Source organism: Peromyscus leucopus, chromosome 7 (assembly GCF_004664715.2).
Source record: "Peromyscus leucopus breed LL Stock chromosome 7, UCI_PerLeu_2.1, whole genome shotgun sequence".
Taxonomy (NCBI): Eukaryota; Metazoa; Chordata; class Mammalia; order Rodentia; family Cricetidae; genus Peromyscus; species Peromyscus leucopus.
Genome location: NC_051069.1, coordinates 51,072,140 through 51,095,355, shown reverse-complemented (window position 1 = coordinate 51,095,355; position 23,216 = coordinate 51,072,140). Strand labels below are relative to the sequence as shown.

General features: G+C 52.6%; 1 protein-coding gene across 1 annotated transcript in view; it reads right to left on the bottom strand.

The window, feature by feature from the left end:
* Nucleotides 1-1,777: 1,777 nt before the first annotated feature.
* Nucleotides 1,778-23,216, bottom strand: part of Col5a3 (collagen type V alpha 3 chain) — a 50,458-nt gene continuing 29,019 nt past the window's right edge. The window contains 36 exon segments of the mRNA XM_028872422.2: nt 1,778-2,713; nt 2,811-3,050; nt 3,356-3,424; nt 3,926-4,038; nt 4,125-4,323; nt 5,087-5,140; nt 5,904-5,939; nt 6,022-6,075; nt 6,353-6,460; nt 6,624-6,677; nt 7,112-7,165; nt 7,298-7,405; nt 7,516-7,569; nt 7,905-7,958; nt 8,136-8,189; nt 8,354-8,407; nt 9,233-9,340; nt 10,024-10,077; nt 10,181-10,234; nt 10,314-10,367; nt 10,545-10,598; nt 11,425-11,532; nt 13,866-13,919; nt 14,574-14,627; nt 14,711-14,818; nt 15,585-15,692; nt 16,722-16,775; nt 17,244-17,333; nt 17,488-17,595; nt 17,706-17,759; nt 18,270-18,323; nt 18,418-18,471; nt 19,143-19,187; nt 19,314-19,367; nt 19,592-19,636; nt 20,863-20,916. Coding sequence (XP_028728255.1) covers nt 2,567-2,713; nt 2,811-3,050; nt 3,356-3,424; nt 3,926-4,038; nt 4,125-4,323; nt 5,087-5,140; nt 5,904-5,939; nt 6,022-6,075; nt 6,353-6,460; nt 6,624-6,677; nt 7,112-7,165; nt 7,298-7,405; nt 7,516-7,569; nt 7,905-7,958; nt 8,136-8,189; nt 8,354-8,407; nt 9,233-9,340; nt 10,024-10,077; nt 10,181-10,234; nt 10,314-10,367; nt 10,545-10,598; nt 11,425-11,532; nt 13,866-13,919; nt 14,574-14,627; nt 14,711-14,818; nt 15,585-15,692; nt 16,722-16,775; nt 17,244-17,333; nt 17,488-17,595; nt 17,706-17,759; nt 18,270-18,323; nt 18,418-18,471; nt 19,143-19,187; nt 19,314-19,367; nt 19,592-19,636; nt 20,863-20,916 — 2,820 coding nt within the window. The 3' untranslated portion in view covers nt 1,778-2,566.

Below are 23,216 nucleotides of genomic sequence, written 5' to 3'. Positions count from 1 at the left end.
TCTGCCTCCCAAGGACAGGGATTAAATGAACGCACCGCCATCCCTGGTCTGGTTTAAATCTTAAGTTTTTATTTTTACATATGTTTACGGGGAGGAAGAGCACACGAGCCTATGGAGGTCAGAGGTCAGCCTTCAGGAACTGGTTCTCCCCCACCATGTGAGTGCTGGGAACTGAACTCAGGCCACCAGTACTGGTGACAAGCACTTTAGCTGCTGAGCCATCTTGCCAAGCCCCATGAACTGAATCTTAAATATCCCCAAAGCAAGCCGGGCATGGTGGTGCACGCCTTTAGTCCCAGCACTCAGGAGGCAGAGGCAGGCGGATCTCTGTGAGTCTGAGGCCAGCCTGGTCTACAGAGCGAGTTCCAGGACAGCCAGGGCTATACACAGAGAAACCCTGTCTCGAAAAAAGAAAAAAGAAAGTCCCCCAAAGCCTCTTATGTTGACGATTTCATCTCCAGTTGACAGTGGTATCAGAAAAAGTTCAGGTGGGGCCTGGTGAAGGAACTGGGTCATTTGGGGAACCTTGAGAGGACCTCAGAAACATGTCATCTTCATTTCTCTCTTGCTCTCTCTGATTCCTGATTGTTGTGAGGTGAACAGCTCTGCTCCCCACCATGTGCTCCCCCATGCTCCCCACTATGTGCTCCCCCCATGTCTCTCTGCCTCACCGCAGGTCCAAAGTGCTGGGACCAATCACAGGCCAAGATGCTCCCACAGCACAGGCTTAACCCCACCTCTCCTCCTTTTGTGGCCTCAGATGCTTCATCACAGAACTGGCCAACCCAGGCCCTTGATTGACAGGCCCTTGGCCTCTGTGATACATGATATTCAGAAGCCATTCCTAAATAATTAGGACAGGTGGCCAAGGACTGGACAGACGGCTTGGTAAAGTGCTTGTTTCACAAGTATGAAGGCCTGAGTTCACACCCAGAACCAAGGTTTAAAAAACAGCCAAGTGTAGTGGTGTGTGTTTGTAATACTAGCACTGAGAAGCAGACACGGGCCAGCCAGGCTAACCTACTTGGCAAATTTCAAGCCAATAAGAGACTCTGTCTTAAAAACTAAAAAAAGAAAGGAAAGAAGGAAGGAGGGAAGGAGGGAAGGAAGGGAGGGAGGGAAGGGAGGGAGAGGAAGGAAGGAAGGAAGGAAGGAAGAAAAGAAGAAAGAAAGAAAGAAAGAAAGAAAGAAAGAAAGAAAGAAAGAAAGAAAGAAAGAAAGAAAGAAAGAAGGAAGGAAAAGCCAGAGATGGCTTAGCAGGTATGTTGTGTTACTGCCAAGTCTGAGGACCCAAGTTCAATCCCTGGAACCTATTTGGTGGAAAGGAGAGAACAAATTCCTACAAGTTGTCCTCTGGCCTCCACACACATGCTTTGACCTCCACACATATGCTCTGACCTCCACACACATGCTCTGACCTCCACACACATGCTCTGACCTCCACACACATGCTATGACCTCCACACACATGCTATGACCTCCACACACATACTCTGACCTCCACACACATGCTCTGACCTCCACACACATGCTCTGACCTCCACACACATGCTCTGACCTCCACACACATGTTCTGGCCTCCACACATATGCTATGACCTCCATACACATGTTCTGGCCTCCACACACATGCTATGACCTCCTCACAGGTACTCTCTGACCTCCTCACAAGTGCTGTGACCTCCACACACATGTTGTAACCCCTACACACATGCTGTGGCATGCTGCCACCACCCCCTACAAATGAAGATTTTTTTAAAGAGGAAAAAGGGAAAAAAAAGAGCACAGTTTCTTGGTTTATTCTTGAGATGCCGATTTTGCCCTGTGACCTGGGGAGGAGGGGTACATAGTGGATGAGAAAGGGTAGAGATCCTTCTGGAATCTCTCATCATATCCCAGACTTCCTTCAGAAGGAAGCAGATTAAATAGACCACAGACCATTCATTCCTCTTTTCATACAGTTCCCAGTTATGAACAGGCCAGCACCATATAGGATCCTGATTGGTGCCCAACATCTCGGTCCCCAGAATGCTTGGGGACCTAGGAGTGGGGCAGCGTGGGGAGAGGAGAGTGCACAGAGCTGGGTCAAGGGAGCAGAAGGGAGGCCCATGGGGGGGGGTGTCCCACTTTGATCTTGCTTTGCCTCATACTCCAGAATGAATAGGAATGAGAGGGAAGAGTCCCAGGCAGGGATCAGGAGGTATCCAGTGCTTAACTATGGGAAGGATAGCACCAAGAGGTATGACGGGCACTGATGGCGGGCGGGGCGGGAGGCGGGTGTGGGGGCTTTCATCAGCTCTGAGTTATAAGCTCACTGCGTGGAAGTCTGGGGAGGCAGTGGTGGTTGGGTGGAGGGGAGACAGAGCCAGCATACAGTTGGTTATGCCACCTGGGATGAACAGGAGGGAGCTGGGCTCTCCACCCTCACCCCCCACAGGGGAGACGGAATAGACGGAGTCACACAACCCTGAATCCAGAGTCCCTGGTGATAAATAGAATGGCCGCTAAGCCTCAGCACCGAGTGGCCCCACGTGGGCTCCCTTCAACTTCCTTCCCACCGCAGAAGCTCAGCTGCGAAAGCAGACCGGGCCAAGTTCAAACCCAAACTTCTGGTTCGTCTGGCCGAAGTCAATGGCAGCCACGTCCCACAGAGGCAGAAAACCCACGCGGGAAGAGCTGAATTCGAAGAGGGTCTTCGCCTGTCCCTTCCGGAGCTGGCCACGAGAGGGCACGGGGGGGGGGGGGAGTTAGAGAGAGGGTGGGCGGAGGCTTCCCGCTCCACCCTAGCCAGCCCCCGGCCCCATGCCTCACCCGGCAGCCATCATGGGAGACCTTGACGGTAGCCGCGGCCGTCTGACTGAAGGACAGCTCTTCCCAGTTGGTCCCTCGGAAGCGGATGGAGCGCCTGTGGTCACCCGCAGCTTCATCCAGCCAGGCCACTGAGTTCTGGCAGGAGTAAGTGAACCTCTGATGGGCGGCAGCGCTCAGCAGCTTCAGGAAGGTCAACTGGACCACGTTCACTGGGGAGCCATCGGCATCCACGTAGGAGAACTGCAGTGAGGGTGAGAGGGTGAGAGGCACCTCAGCCCAGGCTCCGGGGAGGAACGAACCTCCCAGACTCACTGGCACCCCTGCTACCCAGTCTCAATAGCCCAAACTGGTCTTGAATTCCTGATATAGCTGAGGATGGCCTTGAACTCCTGAACTTCTGGTGCTAGGAATGGAGCCCAGGGCTTTGTAGGTAAGTGCACGCCCTTATTTGTCTATCCTGTTTAATCTCACCCCTCACCCCGAATTCCCACACCAGTTCCCATAACTTCTCATGCCATCCTCCAAGTCAGCCTTTGGCAACCCACCTTCTTCCCTCGGCGGAAGGTGCTGTACCAGTCTCCAGGCTTCTCTCTGGACCAGGAGGCCAGTTTCACCTGAGGGAGGACGGGAAGGTCATTGGGCACCACCAACCCAAGTCCCCTCTGCCTCCTCATACTGGACGTTGTGGATCATGGATGCCACATGTAGCGATTTCCAGCATTCTCTGTGGTGACTGGGTGGAACCCAGGGCCCATGGAACCCATGCTCAAGTAGAGGGGACAGAAGATTTGTTACCGCTAGGGAATGGAGCCTGGGACCATGCATGTTCTTTAAGCTTCGGGGATGAAACCCAGCCACCCCACCCCACCCCTGCCCCTGTGTATGCTTGGCAAGCACTGAGGACAGGACCCCCCATGAGTGCTGGCCAAGTGCTCTATTGCTGGGCAGCACCCTTGCCTTGAGGTTTGCACTTAGGCCCTCTACTACAGGATATTCCTTGACACAGGTGTGTGTGTGTGTGGGGGGGGGTTGTGTGTCATTTGAAGGCTGGATAAGGTCCCACAAAGTAGCCAAAGATGGAGAGGGTGAGAAAGAGGATGGCTTCCTTCACTCACCGTCTCAAACTTCTTGTCTGGATAGAGACAGGTCTCACCTCCCGCAGTGAAGTTGCAGAAAACCTTGAAGGCATCCCGTGAGCAGCCCTGGTTGGGGTCAATCCAGTAGTCTCCTAGCGCAGAGCCAGACCCAGATGGATCAGGGGATATGAATGCTGAAATGCTCGCTTGCCCTTCCCGGGAGGGACCTAGACCTCACCATCTGGCAGGTGTGGGTGGTTGCGGTGAAGCTCGTGGCATATGAGGCCTGGGTGTTCGGCTGTGCCAGGAGGTCGCTGCAGCTGCGCCAGCTCCAAGCTCAGCGAATTGAGTGAGGCCATCACCTCCTCCATCCCACCTTCCGGAGTATCCAACACTGAGCGGCGCCTTCGCAGGCTGTGCAGCTCAGCAGGGGGACCCTGGATCACAGGGGAGTGGGAATGGAGGAGGAGGATCAGATAGATGCACAGACATGGGCAGCAGAGATTCAGAAGAGGGAGGAGAGGGGCAAGAAGAGGGAGATAGAGAATGACAGAGTGAAACAGTGTTGAGACAGAGGTGGGGAGAGGGACGGAGAGGCAGGGAAGGAGAGGTGGAATGGAGCAGCCACACCCGAGGGAGAAAAGCCCAGGTCACAGCCTCACAAATGGCCCCCCTGGGACTGCCACAGCCCCCAAGCCCAGACTGTCTTTGAAGGTCTCTTTGGGATATTTGTTTTTTAAGATTTATTAATTTATTTATTATGCATCCAGTATCCTGCCACCGTGTATGCCTGCAGGCCAGGAGAGGGCACCAGATCTCATTACAGATGGCTGTGAGCCACCATGTGGTTGCTGGGAATTGAACTCAGGACCTCTGGAAGAGCAGCCAGTGCTCTTAACCTCTGAGCCATCTCTCCAGCCCTACTTGTTTGTTTTGAGACAGGGTCTCATGTACCCCAGGCTGGCCTCAAACTCACTATAGCTGAGGATAACCTTGAACTCCTGATCCTCCTGCCTCCACCTCCTCAGTGCTGGAATAACAGGTGGGCACCCCCCCCCCACACTGTACTGCACTCCTCCCAAGGCTTTCAAGGAACTGCATTTTTGAGCCACAGACTGGAACACTGGGCTGGGTTCTGGGGGACCCATTAGGAACACCCCAAGCCTGATTCCTGCTCTCCTCCAGATTCTGGGAACTCACCGGGGGGCCAGGGGGACCCGCTGGTCCAGTGTCTCCACGAGGACCAAGAGATCCCTGTGGGAGAGATCACTTTGGAATGACTCCTGTCAGTGGAGACCTGGTTCTACGAACACAAACACATGCACGTGCAACATGCACACGCATATATATACATGCACACATACATAGAGAAACACAGGCACACACATACATCTGAACACATGGGTTCACTTGCACACACACGGATGAATACACACCCACACACATGCACTCACATACACATGCATGTGCATGCATATACAACTGTGCATGCATACACCCATGTATACATGTAGACATGTATATACACTCCTCTAGAAGCCTCCCAAGCCCCCAGACAGACTCCCACATTAAACTCCCCATTATAGCCCCCCCACTTTCCCCAACACAGTCTCCCTCATTCCTGACCCGCATTCCCCCTTTAAAACAGCCCCCTTGAACATTTTTCTCCCCACCCAGGGCAGGACACACACATATATACATGTGTCCATACATTCACATATATGCACACACACAGGGCCCAGGAGAGGTTCCCAGTGTCCTGCACTAAACCTAAGCTGTGTATTTCCTTCCCTTCTCCTCTGAAATCAACACACAGCGTCTCCTGCAAGTCACAACTTAATCGGCAGAACTGTTTCCTTTTAGAGCAGTTCAGAAACCCCGCCTACAATGCACTCCAGGAGTGCAGCCCTAGGGGCTGAGCACAGGGGGAGTGAACCAATGGGCAATGGCTGGGAGGGTGAGCTGGGAGAGGGGTGGGGAGCTGGGACATGGAGACCCAGCGGGGCAGCGTACTCACCGGGGACCCCTTGGAGCCCTTCTGTCCCAGAGGGCCCTGTGGGAAGAGATAGGGAATGCTGAGGTCCCAACTCCGTCCATCACGGTGACCTCTCCATCCCACCAATCCCCACACTCACCACCACACCTGGGGGACCAGGGGGACCTAACGAGCCAACCGGACCAGGAAGACCCTGGAAAGGGGACATTGGGGTCAGCCTTAATGGGGTTCAGTCCTATTACCCAGACACCTCCCAGACACCTTTCTGTCCACTCAAAAGAATGCCTGAAGTCATACACAGACTCCCAACTCTTCTAAAAGGCCCTCAAGAACCCAGACATAGCTTCCTACATGACAGTTATAGGCCCCCATTTCCCCACACACAGCCCCTCCCACTCCACATCCCCCACCCTTCAAACCACCCCCTTTGAATAATTTTTTTCCCTGCCCAGGACAGGGCACACACTCACGGTGTCTCCCTGGGGGCCTGGAGGACCCTGCACTCCTGGCAACCCCTGATCGCCTTTCTCACCGGCCTCCCCTGGGCGACCAATGAGGCCTATTAGCCCAATGTGGCCCTGAAAGAGAAAGGTACACCAAGCAGATATGTTGGGAACTTTTTTCTCCTGGAGCCTTGGAAGGATGATTTGGGGAGCAGTCAACACCCAATTCTCCCAGCCCTCTGGCCAGGGCAGAGGTAAAGGTGAGGGCGGTGTGGGGAATAACAGGAGACATGCTTACCTTCTCCCCCTTGGGGCCAGCATCTCCCTTCAGCCCTGGGAGGCCAGGGGGGCCCTGGGAAAAGATGAGGTTCAGCTTATGATTCCTTGAAAACTTGGGATGGAAAGGTGCACCAGGGAACGACCCAGCTTTCAAATGCAAATGACCAGGGATGGGATGATGGGACAGTCAGGAGACAGGAGGGGTAGTGAGAAAAATGGGGGTGGGAGGGAGAATGGCTGAGGATGCCAGGAGTCAGGATCAGCAGGAGTGGTCAGTGTAGAGAACAAGATGGGGTCAGGGTAGAGCACAAGATGGGGTCAGTAGTGAGTACAGGCCATGGGTGTGAAGGCTTGGTGTGTAAGGTCAGTTAGAAGGGTGGTCAGGATGGGCAGATGGATGGCGGTGAGGGGCTAGCCTGCACCATCAGCACCACTGCTCACTCAAAGTCCCTGGATGCCTAGTGTGGCTTTCAGAGCTGTGATCACAGGGATAGGGAAGTCTCTTACCAGGGGCCCTGGAGGGCCTATCAGCCCAGGGGGTCCCAGGAGGCCTGGTCCACCCTGAGGAGGAGACAGAACAGAGATGTCCAGTGTGAACATTCCATCGCCCCCCAGGGTTGGTCCTCGGCTGTGATGAAGCCCCAGCCACAAGCCCTGTCCATACTGTCTCCTCCCCGTTTTTACACCACTTACCACAGGACCAGGGATCCCTGGAAGACCATCAGGCCCAAGCCGTCCAGGGGGCCCTCGGGCCCCAGTGGGGCCTGTCCTGCCTGGGGGCCCGTCAGGACCAGCATCTCCCTGAAATGGACAAGGATGGGGAAGGCAGAGTCAGGGAGGGGTAGGCCTGCTTCTGATGAATGACCTCGTGCCTCTGGTGGCACAAGGACCCATCCCAAGGGGGTACCCACCTTGGCTCCCTTCTCTCCCTCTCTGCCTTCTGGACCCATGCGGCCAGGGGGACCCTGGGGAGAGAAAATGTGAGGGTCAGTGTGGAACATTCAGGTTTATGTCAAGAGTGGGTGTGTGGGCTGGCAAGGTGGCCGGGCAGATAAAGAACGTTGCCTGAGACCCACATGGTAGGAGAGAATGGACTCTCATAAACTGTCCTCTGACCTCCACAGATAACTTTGTGGCACATTCACACACACACACACACACATGCACACTAAATAAATAGTAATTAATTAATTAATATAATTTCAGAAATTTTAAGAAGAGTGGGGCATTGTGGCGGTGGGGCTCTCGCGCTGCCTAACATGGTTGGCGTGGGACCCTCGGGCAGCAGATCATCGCTCACCCTCTTGCCAGGGAGCCCCCGGGCACCAGGTTCGCCTGAAGCTCCAGGTGGTCCCTGTTTAGTAAGAGAAGCCACAGCATCAACCCACAGCTGAAGGCAGTCCCACAGCACCACCCACCTCCCCCTCCAGCCACTCACAGTCACGGGGCTCCTGCAGAGACCCTAGGCACCCCACTCCCATCACCAGAGCTACGCCATCCCCAACACTACACCCCCATACTCCCCACTCACCGGTCCTCCGACATCACCAGCATCTCCCTTCTCCCCAGGGATGCCATCCACGCCCTAGGAGGGGACACAGTGGAAGATCTTGGGATAGGTATGGTAGAGGTGGGGCTGGAGAGGCAAGAGGTCACTCGTGCCTCTCAGCTTGTCCAGGTTTAGGGGGATGGGGTAGACGGAGACACATTTAGGGAACATATCGGGCTTCAGGGGCAGCTGACACCCACCGGAACTCCAGGATCTCCTGGGGGTCCTAGATCTCCAGGGAGTCCTGTGGGGCCCTAGAATAAAAATGCTTACTGATCACACCTCAGAATGAGTGAGGAGTCATTCCTTCATACCCCAGGTAATGTCCCCAGACCAGCTGCAGGGGACATGTCACAAACAAAACACAAAATGAAGGGCTGGGTTTTATAGTTCAGGCAGTAAAGTTTTTTCTCCATGTATAAGAGGCTAGACGTGGGGCCAGCAGGAGGGCTCTACTTCTCCATTATATTTCCATATTTCATTTACTCACTCATCCATCCATCCATCCATCCATCCATCCATTCATCCATTGTTTCATGTATTCATTTAGTCTTTATCTGGGTAGCTCAGAGAATTAGAAAATAGGAAGAAGAGGAGCTGGAGAGGTGGCTCAGTGGTTGAGAGCACTGGCTGCTCTTCCGGAGGACCAGGGTTCCATTCCCAGCACCCACAGGTTGGCTCACACCTATCTGTATGACCCTAATTCCAGAGCATCTGACACCCTCTTCTAACCTGTGCACATGTGGTGCACAGACACACATGTAGGCAAAATACCCGTACACATAACAATTTTTTTGAAAAAGAAAAATTAGCCGGGCGGTGGTGGTGCACACTTTTAATCCCAGCACTCGGGGGACAGAGCCAGGCAGATCTCTGTGAGTTCAAGGCCAGCCTAGTCTACAGAGGGAGATCCGGGACAGGCACCAAAACTACACAGAGAAACCCTGTCTTGAAAAACCAAAAAAAGAAAAGAAGATTTAAAAACCAATAGGAATAAGAGGTGCCGGCCTATCTTAGGGATCAGGCTTTAATATAACAAGAACCCCACATTCTCTGCTTTTTCTCCTCCCAGGACTTACCATATTCCCTTTAGACCCGTCCTCTCCAGGGGGTCCCTTCTTGCCTGGAGGTCCAGCAGCCCCTGATGGACCCGAATCCCCCTTTTCACCTATTTCGCCTTTGGGCCCCTTTGTAGAAACAAAGGTCAGAAGTCAAAGGTCAGAGTGGCATGGTCTCTTAGGGAACAATGATGAGCGCACCTTGGATAAGGACACTTGCCTTGGAAGCCTGGCAACCTGTGTTCAATCCCCGGAACCCATGGTGGAAGAGAACTGACCTCCACACATGCACAACACTCTCACACACAGTAATAAATATAATATAGGTATTTTTAAAGATTAGCAGGGCTGGAAGGTGTCCCAGTGGTTAAGAATACATACTACTCATGCAGAGGACCCAAAATCAGCTGCTGGCACCCACATCAGGCAGCTCACAACCTCCTGTAACTCAGCTCCAGGGGATCCGATGCCAGAGAACTGGAGCTGAGTCGGGGATGATGTGGTTGCCCACAGGTCTGCCCTGGTCCGTGTGCTGCCCTTGGGTACATTAGATAACAGTCCCCCTGTGTCCCCCAATTCGAGGCTTGTCGCTTGGATTTAAAGCCTTAGCTGTCTCCTCAGCCCTGCGCCCTTGTGGGACTGTACATAGATTCCCTGAGCTCTTCCCAGGGGAGCGTCTTTCATCAAGATAACCAGGGATATCTGGGCTCAGGGATGCTCTAGGTACTGCCTGGAGGTCATGGTAGCCTGACATGCTCCAGGTCAGCAGTTCCCTATGGTGAATACAAGAGCAATGTTCTGTAGGGACTCACAGGGATGCCGGGAATTCCTGGGGGTCCAGCGTCTCCAGTATTCCCTGGCTCACCCTGTGAAAGGCAAAGAAAACAGGAAGCAAGGAAAGTAGGGAGGAGGGTCCCCATAGGACAGGCCTTGTCCTCCATCCTGGGCAGGCTCAAGCTCTCCTCTTACCTTCTCACCCACAGCACCAGGCTGACCTACTCCTCCAGGCAGCCCTGGAGGACCCTGGAGAGACAAGGGGAGTGTGAGTCCCTACAAGTATGGCAGACCCACAGAGGCATTCTGCCCATATCAGAATTCTCACCTCTGATCCACTGGACCCAGGAGGACCCCGAGGGCCTGGAGCTCCATGAGGACCCTGTCAAAGAACCAAATAGTGTGCAATGAACCCCCATGATTCCACCAGAAAGGCTACAGTGGCCACAGATAGTCTATGTGTGTGATCCTTAAGATGACCGCGTACCCTGTGAGCTTTCAGACAGATCAGTGGTCACTCCCATCCCCCCATCTTCCATATCCCCTGGCAAGTCCATACCATGGATCCCACATCTCCAACCTCGCCCTTCTCCCCAGGAGGGCCCGGCAGCCCCTGTGAAACAAAGAGAAAAACAGTAGTACAGACAGCTGGTGAGGTGACCCATTTGGTCAAGTACCTCCTGAACAAGAGTGAGGACCTGAGTCTGGATCCCTAGAGCCCGTTCTCAAAAGGCCAGACACAGCAGAGCGTGCCTGTAGCCCCAGGCAGAGACAGGAGGACCCCTGGAGCTTGCTGGTGGCCGGTGGCCAAATCAAGGAGCTCCAGATTCAATGAGACATCGTCTCAAAAATAAGGTGTGGAGAGTCGTCGAAATGGCTCAGTGGGTAATGGTGCTTTCCACCAAGCCTGATGCCCTGAGTTTGATCTCTGGGACCCACACTGTGGAAGCAGAACCAGCTCCTACAAGTTGTCCTCTGACTGCCACACGCGTGCCATAGCACGTATGAGCATGTGAGCACACACACACACACACACACACACACACACACACACACACTACTAAAAAGAAAATATTAGATGGAGAACAATAGAGGAAAACACTCAGTCTCAACTCACCCTCCACTCGCACACACGCCAACCTTCATATTTTAATTTGTTTGTTTGTTTTAAGGTAGACTCACCATGTAGCCCACTGGCCTGGAACTCTACATAGACCAGGCTGGCCTCAAACTCACAGAAATCCACCTGCCTCTGCCTCCTGAGTGCTGGGATTAAAGGTGTCTACCATTACATTCAGCGCTCTGAGCTTTTCATTTTTATAAACCACTAAGACTCAGGGATAGCAACAGACAAACACACACACAAGCACAACACACACAAAGATTGGAGCCTGGGGTGAGGGGATGGAGAGGTGGTACCCCCAAACTCAAGCACCGACCTGCAGACCTGGAGGACCAATTACACCTACAAAGCCTCGGACTCCATCGTCTCCCTTCTGCCCGAAGAGGCCAGGGGGTCCCCGGCGACCCTGAGCCCCGTCAGCACCCTGTGAAGAAGATGGGGACACACACGTTGGTGTCCAGATCAAAGGCTGCAGACAGGGTCAAAGGTCAGGACGGAGGCTAGTGGATGGAATCAAGTGTGGTGAGCGTCAGGCTTTAGTCTGATGTGGAGTTCAGGCTGAGGATCAAAGTCAGAGGAATGAAGGTACCAGGTGACATCCTAAGTTAATGACACATGCTGAGTCAGGACTGTGGTTCAAGCAAGGTCATGAGCAGAGTTTGTAGGGGGTTGAGATGGATTTTAGGGATAGGCTGGAAGTTATGACCTAATATGGCTTGGTGACCCTCTGACCTGGACCAGCAGGTCATTTTTCATCAGTGACAGGGTTCCTAACGGGGAGGTGGCCAGGAGACGAGAAGATAAAGAAGACAGAGTGGGGGTGGGAGGTCTTGCACAAGCGGTCTTATGCTAAGCAAACTCCTTAGGAAATGCAGCATCAAGATGGCGGTGGTGGCGCACGCCTTTAATCCCAGCACTTAGGAGGCAGAGGCAGGCGGATCTCTGTGGGTTTGAGGCCAGCCTGGTCTACAGAGTGAGATCCAGGACAGCCAGGGCTGTTACAAAAAGAAAGCCTGTCTCAAAAAATCCCCCTCCCCACAAAAGAAGTACAGCATCTTATATACATTTTTTTCTGAAAGGGAAAATGGGACAAGGTCAGCAGAAAGCTGTAACACAACGGAACGAAGTCAGAAGAAGCTAATCAGTGAGCGTTGACGAGGGGCACAGGGTTCCTCGGGGGTGTCTTTGACCAGCACGTAGCAGCAGCCTTGGGCCTGATGACCACAGCCCTTAGGGTGGAAACAGTTGGGTTCTCAGGATCTGAAGCTGCAGCTCCCCCAAGGCCCTGGACCCAGTCCATTGCTGGCTCTGACAACCATGTTCCTGGGTTAAAGGAAGAACTATGTTCTTTCTCCATATATCAGGGCCTCAGGGAACGATTTGGATCAGCCTACTCAACAAAGCCCAAAGGTGGTGTGTTAGAACCTTAATCCCAGAATTCATTTGTTGCTTTGAGACAGGCTCTCATGGAGCCCAGGCTGACATCAAAGTCACTTTGTAGCTGAGAATGACCTTGAACTCATGATCCTTCTGCTATGGAGTGCTAGGGATGAAACTGGGGACTTTGTGCATGACAGGCAAGCACTCTGCCAACCAAATCACACCCCAGCCTCCTCCCAAGTTCATATGCTGTGCTGGTTTGAATTAAAATGCCCCCCATAGGCCCATAGGGCCGGCGCTAGAAGGAGGTGAGGCCTTGTTGGAGCAGGTGTGATCTTGCTGGAGGAAGTGCCACTAGGGGGTGGGCTTTGCATCTCGGTGTATCTCCATTCTCTACCTGCTGCCTGCAGATCCAGATGAAGAACTCTCAGCTACCTCTCCAACACCATGTCTGCCTGCACACCACTATGCTACCCGACATGAAGATAATGGACTTAACCTCCGACCTGTAGCAGCCCCAATTAAATGTTTTCCTTTATAAGAGTTGCTGTAGGGCTGGAGAGATGGCTCAGAGGTTAAGAGCACTGACTGCTCTTCCAGAGGTCCTGAGTTCAATTCCCAGCACCACATGACAGCTCACAACCATCTGTAATGGGATCTGGTGCCCTCTTCTGGCGTGTAGTCATACATGCTGTATACATAATAAATAAACAAACAAACATGTAAATAAATCTTAAAAAAAAAAAAAAGAGTTGCTGTAGTCATGGTGTCTCTTCACAGCAACAGACCCCTAACTAAGACATACGTTGAGAGTATTTGGAAGCAGGGCCTTATGAAAGTCCTTAGCACCAGATGCGGTCATGAGGGTGGGGCCCCACAATGGTGTATTAGTGGCTTTACAAGAAGATCAAGAAAAGACCCAAGTTCACATACTTGCTAATAACACACTATGTTGCAATAAAGCAAGAAGACCTTGGCCAGATGCCACCACCACTGTTAGGGATTTCCTAGCCTCCATAAGTCACCCAGATAAATCACTTAGCCTCAGCGATTTTTGTAACAGTGGCAGAAAATTAACTAAGGCAAGGCTGGAGTCTAATTCAAAGTTCAAGTTCCCGTCTGAGGCCAGCATTGGAGTGGGGAGACCAGGGTGAAGCGAGGATTTGCATGCTTTGGGTATTTGATTTGGATGAAGATCAAAGCAGAAAGCAGAGAGGATGGGCTGAAATGGGATTCAAGGTCAGAATTGAGTTCATCATGGGTGTTGGCACTGGGGGACACCAGGGCTGGGCAAGGATGCTGGGATTTTATTCAGAAGAGTGGCACACTGTCTTCCTTCAAGGATCCAGGGTATAGTCACTTGGTGGGAGCACTCACCGGGGGGCCTGGATGACCCGCTGGACCCCTTATCCCTGTTGGTCCGGGTGGGCCCTGAAGTGGGAAACAAAATAGAAAATTCTATCAGAGCTGAGCATGGTGGTTCATGCCTGTGATCCCAGTGCTCAGGAGGACCAGGAGTCAAGTCAGCCTCAGCTACACAGCAAGTGTGAGGCCAGCCTGGGTTACACACGAACTCTTTTATCTAAAGAAAAAAAAGGCAAAATAAAGCAAACCTTCCCCTAGGATGGAGTGAAACCTGTTGGTGCTGGGAGTAGAGCTTAAGTTCTGGGGGATGGCTGAAGGCTCCAGGCGATGGTAGATTTTCACCACGGATAGGAGATTTTGAGACCCAGAGGGGCCTTCCTCTAAATTTTTATTTTATTTATGTATTTTGTATGTGTGTGTGCATGTATGTGGCAGCTTATAAGAGTGGATTGTTTGGATTTTTCACCACGGAGATGGGGATGGAATGCAGGTCATCGGGTTTAGTGGCAACACCTTTTCCCACTGAGCCACGGCACCATCCCGAGAGAGAGGTCTTTCTTACTCTCCTGCTCTCTCAGAGCTGGAACAGTGCTCCGATGGGGATCTTTGGACCTTTAGCTCCAGTGAGCTAGGTGCCAAAACTAGGCTGAGGGAAGCAGAAAGCCCAGGCCACCCCATATCTCCTCCCTTGAGCACACCTCCCTGGGGGTCCCCACTCACCGCATCTCCTTTATCCCCTTTGCTTCCCTTGTGACCAGGCATCCCTACTTCCCCCTGCAGGACAAACACATTAGGAAGTGTCCAGCCCCCATCAGACCCACTCTCTCCCTGGACTGTCCCTCTCCTGGTCTCCTCACCTTGTCTCCTTCCTCACCAGAAGGCCCTGCAGCTCCAGGGGGTCCCTGAAGTCCCGGCAGCCCTGGGATACCATCTTTGCCAGTGGGACCAGGTGCACCCCGTTCTCCCTGATGGAGGAAGAGGAAGGAGAGAAATTAGGAGCAGGGAACACAGAGGAAGACATCTGTATAACCATTTCTTTAAAATTGAAATTATCCATCTTGAAAAGAACTCCTAAGTCTCAGGATACAAACAACTCACAAGTCTCAGAAAGTTCCTAAAACTTACAGGATTCACCAGTTCCCCCTTCTTCAAGGCTGTAGAAGCAGTTAACAGCTGCCAAGGAGAGTCTTTGGCCTATCAAACTGCCTGCAAGTTACACAGGGAGCTCCAGGGATGTAGCTCTTCTGAGCCATGAGCCCGATTGAGACGGTCATTCAGTGATGCAGCTACTTTTGAGTCAGTCATATTTTGTAAGTCACTCCTCACCCATGCTCATGTCAGTAATCCCATAAACTCCCAGCTTCATTAAGATGGACTTGGGAAAGATCATTTTAAGAATTGATTTTTTAAGTTTATTTTATTTTTAATTATGTATATATGTATGAATATGTGAAAGGGTAAGTATGTGCATATGAGCACAATTGCCCATGGAGACCAGAAGTGGGTAACAAATCACGGGGTGCTGGAGTTACAGGCAGCCATGAGCCCACCAATGCGTATGCTGGGAATGGATCTGAGGTACTCTGCAAGAGCAGTAAGTGCTACCCACTGAGTCATGCCCTCTCCAGCCCACAGAAATAGAAGTTCATTGGTCAGTTGTTGATGTCCTATCTGGAGTGAGTAGATGCTTGTTTACATCTTCCCAGAAAAAGTCACCCAACAGACACTTACCAGAGACCCCTTCTCACCAGCAGGACCAACAGGGCCTTGCCCACCACTCTGGCCAGGAAGACCAATGCCACCAGAAGGGCCCACAGGACCACGCTCGCCCGGGGAGCCCTGGAAAAGGGGTGGAGGGCCAGGAATGTTTAACATGACAGGGCTTTGGCACCAGTGTCAGATCTTATACACAGCCAGAGGGCACCTTCAGCACCCGAGGAATGACCCTCTCCACAAACCTTCCTCAACTTGAGGACCGTGAAGCCCTGCATGAACCTCTCCTCACTCACTCAGCCCCAGCTACACAGACCTGGCTGCTCCTCAAACCTGTAGAGCATGGTCCTATCCCCAGGGTCTTTGCACGCTCCCCCAGGTATCCACAGGACTCCATACTCATCTCCTCCAGGTCCTGGCTCAAATACGACCTCTCCGGGATGCCTCCCCCAACAAGCTATTTAAAATGCTCTTCCCAGCACTCCATGTTCTCTGTTCTTTTTCATTTTTGTTCCTTTCCACTCCCTCTCCCTTTCCTTTCTTCCTCCCTCCCTCCTTCCCTTCCCTTTAACAGGGCCTTAGTAAGTAGACCAGGCTAGCCCCAAATTCACAATCCTATTGCCTCAACCTCCCACACTACCACATGCAGCCCATATAATACTTTTCTTTTTCCATTTGTGTGTGTGTGTGTGTGTGCGCGCGCGCTGTGCACACACATGTGGGTACATGTGCACACGTATGCATGTGGTGCCTGAGGTTGATGTCAGGCCTCATCCTCATATTCCACCATGTCTATTGAGGCAGAGCCTCTCAGTCAAACCCAGGGCCCGCTGATGGACCCCTTTGTCTCTGGCTTCCCAGGCTGGAATTACAGGTGGGCCACCACGCCCACCGACATTCCCTCAGGTGTTAGGGTTCCAAACTCAGGTCCCCACGCTTGTGTGACACTGAGCCAGCTCCCCCCCAGTCCTATGACAGCTATTTTAGAGGAGAAAGCTGAGGCTTCCCGGTGAGACTCAGGTCATGGGGATCAGAATCAGGTGTGCTCCAGGCCCACATTCCCCTACAGCACAAGCTCTTCCCCGGGGGCATCAAGCTCTGAAGACGCCGCCCTTGCCAGCCCTCTCCCTACCCGGCCAGTGTGCTTATACTTACATTGGCCCCAACAGGGCCGGGGGGACCCTTGTCACCCTTCAAACCAATGGGTCCCTGGGGGAAGAAATGGCCAGTCAGAAGATCTCCCGGGACCCCAAGGATTTGCCTCCACTTTGGGGAACCCTCACCATTCCTAACCTATTGCAGGTGGGCCCTGAGTTCTGCAGATCTGTCCGCTCCAGGTCTCCGCCACTACCATCTCTGTGTGTGTGTGTGTGTGTGTGTGTGTGTGTGTGTGTGTGTGTGTGTGTGTGTGTGTGCTCACACCTACCGTGGCACACTTGTCAAGGTCAGAGAACAACTAGCAAGAGTTAGTTCTCTCCTTCTATCATGTGGGTCTTGGGGACCGAACTCAGGTCGTCAGGCTTGGCAGCAAGCCTCTTCACCTGCTGAGTCTCCTCACCGGCCACCACTAACGTCTCTTTACCCAGGGCCCCCCAGTCTGCCATCACTGTAGCCACTCCTGAAGGAACCTCCTCTTCTCTACCCCTCAGCCCCAGAGGATGCGCCAAAGATACTCACTGGGTCGCCGGGGGCTCCTTGGGAGCCAGGAAAGCCCATGGGCCCAGGCGGCCCCTCCTTCCCAGGGGACCCCAGGGGTCCTAGCTCACCCTGTAGAGAGCCAAGGGAGAGAAGTTAGCCTCAGAAGTGGGCTGTCTCCGCCGGACTCTGGGCCCTCCCAAGCGGCTAATTTCCAGCTGCTCCTCCCACAACGTGAGGCCCGTGGTTTGGGGGACGACCTTGGGTAGTTTACCCAAGATCTTACCTTGGCCCCTTCTTTGCCTTCTGTGCCTGGAAGACCGTGTTCGCCGGGAGGTCCAGGGGGCCCTGGAGGGCCCCTCTCACCCAGAGGCCCCACGTCCCCTACCTTTCCCTGGAAACAAGCAAGGGACTCTTGAGCAGCCTGGAGGTGGGGAGACCTCCAGCTGCACGTGTCCTCGGGTGACGAAAAATGGAGAAAGGGCTGGTGGGGGCCACTCTGACCTGAGGACCAAGGACGCCAGCTGGTCCAGGGGGGCCCGTCTGACCTTGGAAGCCCTAAGGAGAGAAAGAGAAAGGAGTATCACATGGGAAGGAGAAAAGGAGAGCCCAAGGGCTTGGGGAGACGGCTCAGTGTGTAAGATGCCCTGTTCAGCTACCCAGCATCCATGCAGAGAGCCTGGTGCGCTGCGTCCCACTCCTCATCCCGGTGATGGGGAGGTGGAGACCTGGGGCTCCCGGGGCTCACTGGAAAGCCAGTCTAACCTAATCAGTGAGTCCCATGCAAGAGAACCTGAGCGCGAGCCCCCAGCACCCACGTGAAAGCCATGCATAGTTCTCATGCCAGTAACCCCAGCACTGTAGAGTGGAGACAGGTGATCTTGGGCATTGTTGGCCAGACAGCCTAGCCAAAATGGCAAGCTTCAGGCTCAGTCCTAAAAGGTAAGATGGAGGGACAGAGGAAGATACCCAGCATCCTTTTCTGGTCTCCACATGTAGCACATGCACGGCCCCCTCCATACACAAGGGCCCAACACAGTCGGGAGTCAGAGGTCAAGGGTCACTTACCAATTCTCCTCTTTGCCCAGGGTGTCCAGGTACCCCATCTTTCCCCTGAGGACCCTGGGTAATGAAGGAAGAGGGAACGAAGGTTTAGAACGGGAGCAGCGCCACCCTGCACTCTTCCCCATTGGCTCAGTCAGGGCTCATCACTCACTGGGGGGCCCTTTGGTCCAGGGAATCCTGGGGGGCCTTGCAGACCTGGAAGACCCTGAAATGGAACCAAAAATCATTACTTCATCCCTCCTGAGTGTCTTGCATCTAAATCCCACAAAAATGACCTTAAAGCCGGGCAGTGGTGGCGAATGCCTTTAATCCCAGCACTTGGGAGGCAGAGGCAGGCGGATCTCTGTGAATTCAAGGTCAACCAGGACAGCCAGGACTGTTACACAGAGAAACCCCATCTTGGAAAAAAAAAAAATGACCTTAAAAGCTCGCACAGTGCTGGCAGGATGGCTCAGATAAAGCCTATGGCCTGAGTTCCATCCCGAGATCCCACAGGCGGATGGAGGAATCAAGAGTTGTCCTCTGATCTCCACAATCACACAAACACAGAGAGAGTTTTTTTTTTGTTTTTCATTAAAGCCAGCACACACTGAGCACCAACAGAATGCAGGATGTAGTGCTGAGCCTGGTTCACGGCATGTCATTTTATTCTTCACTGCAGCCCACTGAGATGGGACCGCGGTTACGCTGCTTTATAAAGGAAAAAACTGATGTGAAGAGAAGTCACATCAGTGTGCTCAAGGTCATACAGCAGGCAAGTGGCACAGCTGGGAACTGAACTCATAGATCTCTGGCCTTGGAGGCTGAACTCATTCACAGACACACTCATGCACTGCTCAGAATCACACACACTCACACACACACACATTTGCTCACCTTTTCTCCAGGGGCCCCAGGAGACCCGTTTTGGCCCACATCACCCTGGAACAGAAGAAACAGCTTCAAACCCAGAACACACTCAACTGGGAGGACTGGGCAGGGACCTGAGTTAGCCTGAGATAGACAAAGGGCCCTTGGTCATCCCCTATCCCCCACTCACTCCCATACCTTGGGGCCAGGCTGGCCTGTGGCCCCTGGTTGTCCCCGGTCTCCTCGGGCGCCCTGCATAGAAAGAAATTTTAAAAAAGAAAGAAAAAAAAAAGCAAAGAAGAAAAGTGAGAAGGTAGGTGGACCTGGGAGAGGAACACCGCACATGACGTCCTTCCTCCAGAATCCCTTCAACTCCACCAGGGATAGGGGCAGGGCCCAACCCTTCCCTGCCCACTCAGGACTTCGCGACCCCACCTCCCCCTCAGACCCGTGTCCCCGTGTGAGCATTTCCTTACCGGCACGCCGCGTTCTCCTTCCTCCCCTGGCTGCCCCGCTTTGCCCTGGAGAGCGAGTCAGAACAGAAAGTGAGAACGGCCTTGTGTTCATGAGAACACATGCACACAAGTGTCCGCAGGTGGGAATGTGTGTATACCAGGACGTCTACAAGGAAAAACTGTTCAGGGAGTGAAACTAACCCAGAGGAGAGGCATGTGTCCTAGGCAGCAATACTGGAGGGGTGGAGCCATCTAAGCCTTTAAAACAGAAGTCCCAGATACCCAACATGGAGCTACAGAATTTGGTGTTTGCCCCGCTGGGTTTCAATCTTGCCTGGGTCTGGTATTCCTTCACCGTTCTTCCCTTGTGGAATGGGAATTATCTCTATGGCACTGTGATTTGTTTCTGTAGTTGACTTTTTTTGGTTTGGGTTTTTTTTTTTGGGGGGGGGGGGGAGGCATCAAGACAGGGTTTTTCATGTTACAGCTCTGACTGTCCTGGAACTCACTTTGTAGACCAGGCTGACCTCGAACTCACAGAGATCTGTCTGCCTCTGCCTCCCGAGTGCTGGGATTAAAGGCGTGTGTCACCACTGCCCAGCTTGTATTTGACTTTTAAAGCATTGGCAGTTGGAAAGACCACAAGGTCTTCCAGGTTAGATTATATTTTACATTCAGAAATAAGCATGAGACTCTGGGGACAGGAAGAGGAGGTTATGGATTTAAATCAATGTGTTAGTATGTCCAGTTGACAAGGGGTGGAGCTGTGCCAGTTAGGTTTTTTGTAAGAATTATTTGTGTGTGTGTGTGTGTCTGTGTGTGTCTGTGTGTGTGTGTGTGTCTGTGTGTCTGTGTGTCTGTGTCTGTGTCTGTGTGTGGGTCGGTGCATAAAAGGACAGGTGTTCCCAGAGGCCAGAAGAGGGCATCAGATCCCTGGAGCCAGAGCTATAGATAGATGATTGTGAGACACCTGACGGGGTGCTGAGAATCAAACTCCAGATCTCCGGGAGAGCAGCCAGTGCTCTTAACGAAGCCATCACTCCAGCCCTGTGATGGTTAGTTTGAATTGTCAGCTTGAGCAATCTGGAACCATCCAGGAAGAGATCGCAATGAGGGATTGCCTATATCAGGGTAGCCTGTGGCAATGCCTGTGGAAGTGTCTAGACTGCCCTGATTGACAGAGGAAGACAGTCTGACAAGCACAAACTGTCCCAACACCCACCTCCTGGCATACACAAGCTGCTCCCTTGGGCCAGGCCGACCCTCCCCACAGTCCCTGGATCACAACTCACCCTTTTGCCCTTCTCTCCCAGTGGTCCCAGGGGTCCAGGAAATCCAATAGATCCCTGAACAGAGAGAATTAAACATGAGATTCTGGGATGAGTGAGCGTCAGGCAGAATTGGTCCCTGGCTCCATTCTTCAGCTTTCTTGCATCCAGCCCCAGTCTCCTCAGAGGGGCCCTCCACCGTCCTCCCCACAGCAGCCACACTGCCCTCCTCCAAACTCCCCAGGTATGCTAGCATGCTCCTGCCCCAGAACCTTTGCACACGTCCCTTCTCTCGTTCTTCTCTTAGGGGTACACAAAGCCATCACTCACCATTTACAACTTTTATGTGCATGTGTATGTGATGCGTGTGTGTGAGTGTGTGCAGGGGCACATATAGAAGCCACAGAAGAATGTCAGGTGGCCCACTCTATCATTCTCTCCTTTCATTGAGTAAAACACCGCCTAACATGCAGGAAGTCCTGAGTTCCACCACCAGCACCACACAACACAGGTGTGGTGGCATCTGCCTGTGGTCCCAGCATTCACAGTGAAACAGGAGGATCAGGAGTTCAAGGTCAGCCTCATCTACATACCAAGTGTGAGGCTAGCCTGAGCTACATGAGACCCTGTCTCAACAAAAAACAAGAGGGGCTGGTGGGCGGTGTGGCACTCAGGAGGTAGAGACAGGGAATCCCCGAAGGGACAAGCTGGCTAGCTAGACAACTGGCATCGGTGAGCTCTGGGTTCAAGTGAGAGACCCTGCCTTGATATATAAGGTGGGAGTGATGGGAAGACACTGGACATCAACGTCCAGCTTCCATGCTCAGGTGTACCTGCACACACAGAGGCCAACACACATCTGAACAAGAACACACACACAACAAGCACCTGGAAAGTCATCAAAAGAGGGGTGGGAATCTGTGGGAGGTCGTTAGGCTATGGGGGTGTTTTGAGTGGGATTGGGTGCCTGTGTCTCTCTGTCTCCCTTCTCTCTCTCTTTCTCCCTTTTCTCTCTCCCCTTTCTTTCTCCCCTTCCCTCCTGTCTCTTCTCTCCCCACCTCTCCCCTGTCCCCACTTTCCTGGTTCATGATGTGAGTGGCTCCTGTCTGCCTCCTTCATCCTGACACCAGAAGCCGAAAGTCACTTAAGACCATGAGCCAAATATTTCTTGACTACAAAAGTTAGTCTCCAACTATGGCAAGACAACCATGTCAACTCCAAACAGCAAAAGCATGGGACTCAGGAAGAATTCTGTTTCCAGTGAGATGGTTCGGTGGGTGAAGGTGCTGGTTACCAGTCGTAATGGCCTGAGTTTGACCTGCAGCACCGGCATGGTGGAAGGAGAGAACTGACCCCCACGAGCTGTCCTTTAGTGTGGATCTGTGCATGGACCTAGTGCCCATGGGGAACAGAAAAGGGCACTGGACCCCCTGGAGCCAGAATCACAGCCACCATGTGGGTGCTGGGAACTGAACCCAGGTTCTCTGCAAGAGCAGCAAGAGCTCTTAGCATCTGAGCATCTCTGCAGCCCATAAATGTAATTTGTTTGTTTTTTTCCAGACAAGAGTTTCTCTGTGTAACAGCCCTAGCTGTCTGGGAACTCGTTCTGTAGACCAGACTAGCCTCAGACTCAGAGATCCACCTGCCTCTGCCTCCAGAGTGCCAGGATCAAAGGCATGCACCACCACGCCGGGCCCATAAATGTAACTTTTAAAAGAGAATGCTGCACTCAAATTTGCTCCCACAAATCTTCAAGTTCCCAAGTGACTTTACATAAACAGACATGTTCAGTTGCCCAGGATGCAGTCTGGGGTGTGGCTCAGACAGAAAGCACAATCTCTCACGCACTCTTTCTTGTTCCTCAGAACACTGGTACGTGTGTTTCTACATAACCACATTTCTGCAGAAGTACACTGTGTTAAGTTATAATCAATTCAAGATTGGACAGATCTCATTTCTGTGAGGTTCCTCTGTTAGGATTCCAACGTCTTTGTGTGTCCCTGCCCCCTGGTCTGTGATGTGGGAATATGGGAGGGGGACCTTTAAGGGGCATAGTGTAATGGGGGGTCTTTAGGTCATTAGGACTAACAGGAAGGGATTAACAGAGTTCTGATGGGACCCAGTTAGATCCCATAAGAAGATTTTTAAAGGAGGCTGGAGAGATGGTTCAGCAGGCAAGAGCATCGGCTGATCTTCCAGAGGACCTGGGTTCAATTCCCAGCAACCACATGTCAGGCTCACAGCACCCTGTAACTCCAGTTCCAGGGATCTAACGCCCTCTTCTGGCCTCTGCAGGCACTGCATGCATCTATGATGTGCAGACATATATTAAGGCAAAACACCTATACACATAAAATAAAAATAAATAAAATCTCAAA